Source organism: Chrysemys picta, chromosome 2 (genome assembly GCF_011386835.1).
Source record: "Chrysemys picta bellii isolate R12L10 chromosome 2, ASM1138683v2, whole genome shotgun sequence".
NCBI classification, from domain to species: domain Eukaryota; kingdom Metazoa; phylum Chordata; order Testudines; family Emydidae; genus Chrysemys; species Chrysemys picta.
The window spans coordinates 46592960-46604183 of record NC_088792.1 but is presented as its reverse complement, the minus strand read 5'-3'; the positions used below and the strand labels follow the sequence as shown (position 1 = coordinate 46604183).

At 43.9% G+C, this 11224-nt stretch overlaps 1 protein-coding gene across 1 annotated transcript; it reads left to right on the top strand.

Moving 5' to 3' along the window:
* Positions 1-817: 817 nt before the first annotated feature.
* On the top strand, positions 818-3357 carry LOC135981292 (uncharacterized). Its single transcript, XM_065583052.1, has 2 exons — positions 818-1793; positions 2788-3357. The coding sequence occupies exons 1-2, from the start codon at positions 1217-1219 to the stop codon at positions 3261-3263; spliced, it is 1053 nt and encodes a 350-aa protein (XP_065439124.1). The 5' UTR covers positions 818-1216; the 3' UTR covers positions 3264-3357.
* Positions 3358-11224: the final 7867 nt, after the last annotated feature.

Sequence of the window (11224 nt, the reverse complement as noted above, 5' to 3'; positions counted from 1 at the left end):
AAGAGGCTCTTCTTCCTCTCTCTCCCTGCAGCTCCTGCTGCTTTCTGTTATTCCCTCTCACCTTTTCTCCTGCCTGCCTGTTATGTCTCTTGTGCCTTCTTTCCTCCAGCACAGCACTCCACCATCTCTGTGCATCTAGAGCAGAGAGAATACATATGCACCAGCAGCAGACACAGTTTTCTACACTCTGGGTCCTAGTGGCACCCCCCACAGTCTGGCACCTGAGGCGGCCACCTCAGTTCGCCTCATGGTAAGGACAGCCCTGTGTGTGCATGCATTTTTGCACGGCTTGATGCAGCTCGCACTGAAGTCAAAGTAAATGGCAGTAGTTCTTTTGACTTCAGTGGAAGTTTTATCAAGCATAGTGGCCAATCATGACCTCACTAATTTCATTGGCAAAAATGCCCATTGGCAGCAACAAAATTGGGGTTGGACCTAAAATGATCGATAATAATAACTGTTAATAACTTTGGTTAATTGTCTTGAAAGTAGGCCATTTTGCAGGCCAAATCAACAAGACCTAAGCCAAAGTTATATAGGGATCTAAAATAAGGCTTTATAAAGGAAACTGTGTTTAACCTTAACTATGGAGCAGCCAAAGTGTGTCCAGGGAACAATCCTGAATATGCAGGAGATGGTCCCATATGACCCAGTTTATTGTGTCTCTAATTTGTAATAATCTATTCACCATTTAATAAAGCCATCAAGCAACAAACTTTTGCTAGTTTCACTTTATGTGTTAGGTCAAATTTATCATGCAGCTCTAATGCTGACCTCCTACTGTGTTTTGCACAGCAGTCTGGATGTTAATCTTGGCTTAGGCCTGGTCTACACTAGGCGTTTATGTCGAAGTTAGCGCCGTTAAATCGAATTAACCCTGCACCCGTCCACACTGCGATGCTATTTAGTTCGACATAGAGGTCTCTTTAATTCGACTTCTGTACTCCTCCCCGACGAGGGGAGTAGCGCTAAATTCGACATGGCCATGTCGAATTAGGCTAGGTGTGGATGGAAATCGACGCTAATAGCTCCGGGAGCTATCCCACAGTGCACCACTCTGTTGACGCTCTGGACAGCAGTGCGAGCTCGGATGCTCTGACCAGCCACACAGGAAAAGCCCCGGGAAAATTTGAATTTGAATTCCTTTTCCTGTCTGGCCAGTTTGAATCTCATTTCCTGTCTGGACATCGTGGCGAGCACAGCAGCACTGGCAACGATGCAGAGCTCTCCAGCAGTGATGGCCATGCAGTCTGTGAATAGAAAGAGAGCCCCAGCATGGACTGATCGTGAAGTCTTGGATCTCATCGCTGTGTGGGGCGATGAGTCCGTGCTTTCCGAGCTGCGATCCAAAAGAAGGAATGCAAAGATCTACGAGAAGATCTCTAAAGACATGGCAGAGAGAGGATACAGCCGGGATGCAACGCAGTGCCGCGTGAAAATCAAGGAGCTGAGACAAGGCTACCAGAAGACCAAAGAGGCAAACGGACGCTCCGGATCCCATCCCCAGACATCCCGTTTCTACGAGGCACTGCATTCCATCCTCGGTGCTGCCGCCACCACTACCCCACCAGTGACCGTGGACTCTGAGGATGGGATACTGTCCACGGCCGGTTCCTCAGACATGTTAGGGGACGGGGAAGATGAGGAAGGAGATGAGGAGGGCGAGGCAGTTGGCAGCTCTCACAACGCTGATTTCCCCGACAGCCAGGATCTCTTCATCACCCTTACAGAGATCCCCTACGAAGCGTCCCCAGCCATTACCCCGGACACAGAATCTGGTGAAGGATCAGCCAGTAAGTGTTGTAAACATCTAAACATTTATTTTTAACAAAACAGGAATATTAACAATTAAAAGAATGGGTTGTTCATGATTAGTGTGCCCTAGGCGCTTAACGGTTTAGTAAGGGGCAGTGCAAGTTTTGAAAAGAAATCTAGCAATGTCCGGTTTTCAGTGATTGTCCTGCACAAGCCGCTCTACTGTGTATTCCCTGCTACTGCAGCTACAGTAAAATGCGGTCTATATGTGCGGGGATAGAGCAGTAATCCTCCTGGGACATCTCGATGAAGCTCTCCTGGAGGTAACTTGAAAGCCGTTGCATGAGGTTCTTGGGGAGAGCGGCCTTATTGGGTCCTCCGAAGTACGACACGTTGCCGCGCCACGAGATTATCAGGTACTCGGGGATCATTGCTCTGCACAGCAGGGCGGCATACGGCCCTGGTCTTTGGAGGCTTTCCCGGAGCATTCTCTCTTTGTCGCTCTCGGAGATCCTCATCAGGGTGATGTCGGCCATGGTGACCTGCTTTTAATTAGGTAGGGGAATGTTAGTGTTGGGACTGCTTTCCCGTTCCTTTACAGAACTGTAACCGCTGGTTTGCAGCCACGCGGTGGAGGCGGGAGAGGGGCAGCCGAAAGGGATCGTTCCCGGGGACAGCCGCGAGGGGGTGGGACAGGGGCAGAGTTCCCGCTTGCCGGATTGCTGGCAGCAGGGACTGACATTGATTTAAATGTGAAATGAGGCCAGTGGTAATATAAAAGTTTTAAACTGCCACAAGTGTACGGCTTACCATGTCTGCCTGCAACAGAAATTCCGTTGTGCTGCCTCGCTTCTCAAATGTGCTGTTCAAGACCCCAGGCACAGAATGCGAAGGCCGAGAATTCGACCTTGTGCTGAGTGCGCATGTGAAAGGTGCTGTGCATGGTCTTGTTCACAGAGAAAGACTATGTTCTTTGTTCACAACTACATTTATCTTTCAGAGGAATTCACTCCCTTTTTCCCATTTCCACAGCCCCGTCTGCGACTGTCTCACAACCTAGCCTGGAATCACACTCCCAGAGGCTAGCGCGGATTAGGCGTAGGAAGAAGAGGACATGGGAGGACATGTTCTCTGAGCTTATGGCCTCTTCCCAAGCCCAGGCAGCACAGCAGACCCAGTGGCGGGAGAACTTGACCCGAATGCACCAAGCCAACATGGATCGGGAGGAGAGGTGGCGGCAGGAAGACCAGCAGGCGACTCTAACGCTGCTTGGACTACTGAGGGAGCAAACGGACACACTCCGGCGCCTTGTGGATGTTCTGCAGGAACGGAGGCAGGAGGACAGAGCCCCGCTGCAGTCCATCTCTAACCGCCCTCCCCCGCCACCAAGTCCCATACCCACCTCACCCAAAGTGCAAAGAAGGAGAGGCGGCAGAGTCCCTGCTAACTCTCACTCCACCCCTGCAGAGAGCTCTAGTAGCAGAAGGCTCTCATTTCCCAAAATTTGAAAAGTTCTTTCCTTCCCGCCTGACACAAGCCCACGTCCAAGTTTCACCTCCCAATGCCATGTGTAGTTGATAATAAAAAATTCGTTTCTGTTAACTACTGTTTCAATCATGTTCTTTTGGAGGAGGAGGGGAAAGGGGGTTGGAAATTGGACAGGACAGTCTCCTTTGGCAGGGTACATAGTCGGGGGCAGGCACAGCAGCAGGGCACATACACAGTGCAGTGATGCAGTGACTAGTTGCCCCGGTTAGTCTGGGAGGTTGTTTTGATGTAATGTTGGGGGGGGTGGGTTGCTCTGTGACTTTGTGGCGGGGGAGGGCAGTTACAGATCTTAAGCGCCGGTCCTTAGACAGGATCACAGAGCCACACAGCATGGGATCTGTAACCGTCCTCCCCCTGCCACAAAGTCAAATAGACCTCCCATACACACAGTCCCGATCAGGAGGGGTGACAGGCTCCGTTGAAACAAGCATCCCACCGCAGCGGAGCCTGTCAATCCTTGAGTTTAGAAGCTGCATTCGCATCACAACACTAGACCCGCCCCGCACCACAGTCTGCGTCCCAGTTTTAAAAAATTCCCGCTAAAACAGTATTAAAGAAAACGGTGTGCTTTAACAAAGTAGAACTATTTTTATTTCGACACGTGTGTTGGAGGGGGGGTGAAGGGGGTATGTAACTGGATAGGATAGTCAACATTACCTGGGTAAAGAAACGGGGGCAGGTTTAGCTTCTCAGTACACAAACTATAAAATCACAGGTTACCCTGCTCACTCAGGAACTTTGCTTTCAAAGCCTCCCGGATGCACAGCGCTTCCCGCTGGTCTCTTCTAATCGCCCGGCTGTCTGGCTGTGAGTAATCACCAGCCAGGCTATTTTCCTCAACCTCCCACCCCGCCATAAAGGTCTCCCCCTTGCTCTCACAGAGATTGTGGAGCACACAGCAAGCTGCTATAACAATGGGGATATTGGTTTCGCTGAGATCACAGCGAGTCAGTAAGCTTCTCCATCTCCCCTTGAGACGGCCAAAAGCACACTCCACCACCATTCTGCACTTGCTCAGCCGGTAGTTGAAGAGTTCTTTTTCAGTGTCCAGGGCGCCAGTATAGGGCTTCATGAGCCAGGGCATTAGCGGGTAGGCTGGGTCCCCGAGGATGACTATAGGCATCTCCACATCCCCAACAGTTATTTTGTGGTCCGGGAAGTAAATACCTTGTTGCAGCCGTCTAAACAGACCAGAGTTCCTGAAAACACGAGCGTCATGAACCTTGCCCGGCCATCCCACGTAGATGTTGGTAAAACGTCCCCTGTGGTCCACCAGTGCTTGCAGCACCATGGAAAAGTATCCCTTTCGGTTAATGTACTGGGTGGCCTGGTGGTCCGGTGCCAGGATAGGGATGTGAGTTCCATCTATGGCCCCACCGCAGTTTGGGAATCCCATCGCTGCGAAGCCATCTATGATCGCCTCCACGTTTCCCAGGGTCACTACCTTTGGCAGCAGTACATCAACGATTGCCTTCGCTACTTGCATCACAACAACCCCCACGGTAGATTTGCCCACCCCAAACTGGTTCGCGACTGACCGGTAGCTGTCTGGCGTTGCAAGCTTCCACAGGGCTATGGCCACTCGCTTCTGTACACTCAGTGCAGCTCGCAACCGGGTGTCACTGCGCTTCAGGGCAGGGGACAGCAACTCACAAAGTTCCAGGAAAGTTCCCTTCCGCATGCGAAAGTTTCGCAGCCACTGGGATTCATCCCAGACCTGCAGCACTATGCGGTCCCACCACTCAGTGCTTGTCTCCCGTGCCCAGAATCGCCGTTCCACGGCATCAACATGACCCATTGCCACTGTGATGTCCTCGGCGCTGGGTCGCCTGCTTTCTGACAGGTCTGTGCTACTCTCAGACTTCAGGACATCACCGCGGTGCCGTAGCCTCCTTGCCTGACTTTTCTGCATCTGCCTCAGGGAAACCTTTATGATAAGCTGCGAGACGTTGAGAGCGGCCACAACTGCAGCGATGGTCGCAGCGGGCTCCATGCTCGGAGTACAGTGGCGTCCGCGCTGTCAATGACTGGAAAAGCGCGCGAACTGTTTTCCCGCCGGCGCTTTCAGGGAGGGAGGGCGGGAGTGATGGACGGATGACGACAGTTTCCCAAAAGCACCCTCGACTCATTTTGTTACCCAGAAGGCATTGCCGGCTACACCCAGAATTCCAATGGGCAGAGGGGACTGCGGGAACTGTGGGATAGCTGACCACAGTGCACCGCTTCGAATGTCGACGCTATCACCGTTAGTGTGGACGCACAAAGTCGAATTACTGTCCTTAGTGTGGACACACACGTTCGACTTTGCAATATCGATTACAAAAATTCGATGCAAGTAAAATCGAACTACTCTCGTAGTGTAGACAAGGCCTAAGAGTTGTGGCATGATGCAGGAGGATGGCACACTGAGGCTTTGGGTTACGAATGCCCTGGCACAGGTCAGTCAGCCAACACACAGGTTGGAACACACAGACATTCCAGACTGCAATTTGTTAGCTGGTATTTTATTTATATTGTCAGTCAATGCTGATAATAAAAACTTTGCCAAAATGTCATTCCAGTTTCCATAAAATTATTTCATTTTGAAGCTATGCTTCATTAAAGGCTATTTTGCTATTAGCATTAAGATTCTCTGCATCTGTAAATTGACTCTGGCTTCAGGTTGGTCACAGACAATTTAATAAAATTCAGATGGTGTACAAGCTATCAGAGGGATATAAAATTCTTCAGACATGCAATAACAGCTCCTGTTCCTGGCACACTATAATATCAGCAAACTCCAGTTCCGCTTTCTGTTTACTGTAGATGGTTTTGATTCACAGCTAAATTGAAATTACACAGGATATCAAAATATTCCAACTTAAAGGTATGTGACAGAGAGTCTCTTTCACTCTTCCAAGAGCGTTTTATAAATCAGTGGAATGAAGGAGTTTTGCAGCTGGTAGAGCACATTAAAAATTCCAGAGAAAGAAAAATATATGGTAGGAAAAGAAGCCAACATAAAAAAAAAAGAGAGAGAGAGAGAGAGAGAGAGAGAGAGAGAGAGAGAGAGAGAGAGACTAATTCCCATTGACAACTCTTATTCAGAAAATAAGTATATTTAGCATAAGGAACCATAATTGAACATACTCTGATTACCTATTGTTTAACATGTTCTGAAAATGGAGAAGTAAACAACAGTGGATAGAACTCCTTGCATTCTTAACCATTTTGTCAATAACTCTATTGAAACTTTTACTGGAATTTCCACATACAATTGCAGTTTCTGATCCCTAAAGTTAGGAATTAGTCCTGTAGATTTCCATGTTGGTGTATGTGTTTTGTGTGAGCAGTTATGCATACACACACATATACATATGCACATAGGTCTGTGTATGTATTTGAAACATGCAAAGTGTAAATAAAAAATTAGGTTCTTGGGAATATACTCATTGTACTCTATTTTGCTGTCTGCAGAGGATATGATTCTTTTGGCTTGAAAATCTGGCATGGTGACAATAAATTCGTAGACTGGACATCAGCCAACTTTTCCATCTATTATATTTTGTTTAGTTTGCTCAGTGTTATTGGCAATGGCTCCAATATATCACCATCCCTTCATTCTCAAGGGTTTTTGAAAACTTAAAATATATGAATATATGTGAAATTTAGATAGCTGTCAGAATGATAAAAACTCCAACAACTAAACAAAACAAATAAATGCTGGCAGAAAGTAGATGTTCTCTCAACTATGTTTTTTCGGATCATCATGACTGCAAAAGAATTATTTGCCAATGAATATATGGATGGTGTAAAAGGATTTTACAAAGACAGGCTACCCTCTAACTAAGCTCACTGTCTCTGCAGTTGGTAAATGCTCCATGTCCTAATTTCTGAGCTGTTCTCAAACTCACTAATTAATTCTACAACTCATATTCAGTAATTACCATTATCATATTTTTTAAACAGCAGAAGGGTTTAAATTCCACTGAAACCTGGCTTTTTCCTCTCTCTCTCCAAACAGTGAAAAGCTGTTGAATAAGCACAATCTATTTCTTATCTTTCAGGAACTCAGGCTGGTTCACAATATAAGCAGCTAAGCTGAAAGATTTAATTCATCCTGTTCATTAAAATTCAAATAATTATAAAGCCACAGATGTTAACTTTTCTGTTATTACAATACAGCTGGCAAATAGAGACCATTGCACCAGTTGGGAGAGTTAAAACCTCATCTTTGGTGGTCAGATAATTTTATTTAACAGTTTAGCAGACATTTTAATCAATACTTCTGAGAAATCTCCTTTATGAAATTATTATAATGAGTAATTGATTTATAAATTCTTTTTGTGAGTCTCAAGATATTTAACAGGATTATATACTACTTACAGATAGGGATCAATTCAAATGTTTGTGGGTGTGATTCTTACATTCTTTTAAAGTGCTAGGCATAATTCAGCATGGACACGAATACATACTTAAGACATGAATCTGCGATGCTTCTGGTGAGTAGCACTTACTTATGTAAGTAGTCCCAATGGCTTCAATGGGAGTGCTTGAATGAGCAATACTCCCGATGGAGCAGGGATGCAGAACTGGGCCTATAACATCTGCTGAGACGTTTTCAGTTTCTTCTCTTACTTTTCACTCTATTTTAAACCCCATTGAAATTTCTTTTCTCGCCACTTACACTTTGATACATTGCTCAAGATTCAGAGTTTTTCAGGAATAAGCACCGAGAAGGTCAAGTGTATAATTACATGGCTTGTAGCTGTCTACCTCAAAAATGAAATGTTTTCACAAAGGAATTTGCTTAATAGCACCTGCCATGGTTGTCAGTCAGAAACATTCTGACCAGGCACTAATTTCTAGTCACAAAATGAATGTCTGTCCTATGGGAGACTCCCATTAACTTCAATGGGCTTCAAAAAGCCCTATCTGCATTTCAACATACAGGGAATGCAGTCTTGGCTGATTTTTTTAATTAACAAAACACTTTTGCTTTAGGTGTATGCCAGAAAACGGACCCAAGTGCTTAGAAGATTTTACAAGCAAGTGTGAAACAGTAAGACAAAGGAAGGGCTTGTGTTTGTAACACTGTCAGTCTTGTCCCTTTTACAAGCAATACGTTCACACTGCAATTAGCGTTGAAAAAAGAAATCTAATTGACCACTACATGTCACCATTGCTCCACACAGACACATCCCATTTTAAAACCATGTGTTGTCTGGTACAATATTTTGGGTGGTGGTAGAGAATGAATCTTTAAAAAAGGCCTTTTGGACAAAAGAGCTTAGGTGGTTTGGCAACCTTAAATGTTTCTTCCCCTTTGATCAGAAATACTAGTAATGCTGCTAGAATGAAATAGTATTGTCTGATTCCAGCACCAGGAACCCTGAGAGAAACTCTGCTTTGTTAATTAACTGTTGAAGGGACCTATTCTTAATGCATGGGTGTGACCCCAATTAAAGTGCACAAGAGCATTAGGAAAGAATATGCTGGCAATAAAATCAGAAATTTCTAGTGTCACCTTTGTGCCACCCCTAAATGAATAATTCTCCTCCAGCCCTTTATATTAAATGATTAGGAAGGGTTAAATAAGCATGATTGCCATGAAAATTTATTAGGCATTAATGTTTTCTACTTACTTTTCTTCTGCTGTATTGAATGCCCTTGTGATAGAAAAGAAAGAACAAACATCAAAAGTACCTTTTAACTTCACAATTCTTTCTAAATTTCTTTAAACTTATAGGCTATACTGCCGGCTTTCAAACTTCAAAGCATACAGAGTGATCAGGGTCAGACTGAAAAATTATTTCTTACACTTTAATAAAATATGCATGTGAATTGTATGACCTGTCAGAGAAATTATTTGTGTTAATGTAACATTGTAACATTAATTACACACTTTAAATTTTTTTCTTTCTTGCTTCTTTACTAGTAAGTACCATACAAGTGCTAAAACTTGCTTTGGAACATATGGTACATTTCACTAAAGTTTAAATTGTTTCCTGATTGAATTGTTGTTGGATGAAAACAACACCCCCTTTTTTGTGGAATTTGGAACGGGGGAAGGTAACTGAGTGCTGTTGCCTTCAACTCAGAGGATTAATGACGGATCTCTTTCCAACTCCCAAAATTTTGTAAGTCTTGTGTGTGTGGAAACGTGTATTGATTATTCCACATATGCCTACTGCAAATGAATCATGAAACATCTGGTTCTAGCTATTGTTGGAGACAGGATACTGGATCAGATGGATTATTCATCTGATCCAGTATGGCAATTCCTATGTTCCTATATATATCTATATCTACACACATAGTACACATACTAACACAGAGAAATATATTGAAATTTACAGCAGTGACCTGAGGCCAGATATTATTCATATAAAGATCTAATCCTTTTTAGAAATGTTCTAAGTTATTTGCTCCAACAATGTCATGTGGCAATGAATTCCACAGTTCAAATATAAACTATCTAAAAAGGAAGTCTGGCTTTTGTTTAGTTGAGAGTGAGCACATACTTGCTGCATGATCTTGTTGAATCATTTCACCTCCCTGTGTTTCAGTCTCCCCATTGACAAAATAGAGACCTCATTCATTAATGCATGTAAAGTGCTTTGAGATTGTCTGATGGAAGGTGCTATAGAAGTGCAAAGTATTATTTTAATAAGTATTTGCTTTTATCCGTTTTCATTATTTGCCTTTTAAAATTCCCTCAACTGCTTTTTTGTTCTTGTACTATGGCCCAAGGTAAATTATGGGGAAGGGTAAATAAGAGAGCCCATCTTGCCTTGTCTATACCATTCATTATGTTATATACATCATATTTCCTCTTATTTTTCCTATCTAAGTAATCCTAGTCTTTTTAATCTTCTAAAGTGTCTGCCTGCCTAGTATTTCAAAGTTATTGAGTGATAGTCCTACTGGGGTTATATTTTTATTTAAAATGCTTTATATTTTTGTGTCAATGTCAAATGGATCAGTTACACTTAGTTCTCTTTACATTCCTAAAATTGTCATCATTTATAAAATAAATTCAGCGAATAGCGTCAGATTAATAGGACTGCAAAGTTCTCTAGCAACTAAATAGGTATAGCATGGGCAGTACTACCTTTCCTATACTGCCTCTGGGCATCAACCCTGACCCGCGCATATCACATTCAGTGGCAAGAAGCTCTCCCCACTCCAAACTCACTCAGAATCTTGGCCTCTCTGCTGAGACTGCCTTCAGTAATACCACTTTAGTGCTAATTGGTGTTTGAGTCAAGACCATTTGTCTACTAGAAAATGTACTTGGACCACAGACTTATTTCACAAAACCCCAACAAGCATATAGTAGTGACTTTCACTCAGCTCTGATCTGGACTGGATTTCAGTCAGTACCCTAAATATGAAATAATCCAGAGTGTATTGCTAAATTTTTGAGCCATCCAAACCTTTCTAATGTAATGTTTGAGATGTGGACCCAATCATTTAGGCACTAGACTGAGACCACCATGTATCTGTCACCTACTGCCTTAGAAGCTGGAGCTCGTCATATTCAAAATTCTGGTTTGGAGATGAATTTCAAAAACTCTGTGGGGTCCAAGTAATCTGTGCAGAATGCTGACATCTGAACTTCAGCTTGTACAAAATGGATTCAGATTGTTACAGCAATCCAGAGGGAGCAATAATTAGGGCTGGCCTAAACAGTTCACATAAAATATCATTCAACATGCACTGTCACCCAAAACACAAATGAATCAAACCTGAAGCATTTTTCAGGTTTAAATATTTTAGTTTTATGTTTTCTTATACTTCAACATTTCTTGCAGTTCTCTGGGACTAGAAGCAGAATTACCAAATTTCCACAGGTGTTTATGTGGTATTAGTACCCTGACGGAAGTCAGGAAACATTGGAAGTCCTTGGAGAGCCTTTTGTTATGAGATTTCCCACCTA

Excerpts from the sequence above, each read along its gene's own strand:
- LOC135981292 (XM_065583052.1), top strand. The coding sequence starts at position 1,217 with ATGCAGAGCTCTCCAGCAGTGATGGCCATGCAGTCTGTGAATAGAAAG. Across the intron at positions 1,794-2,787 it reads ATCTGGTGAAGGATCAGCCA|CCCCGTCTGCGACTGTCTCA; the intron begins GTAAGTGTTGTA and ends CCATTTCCACAG.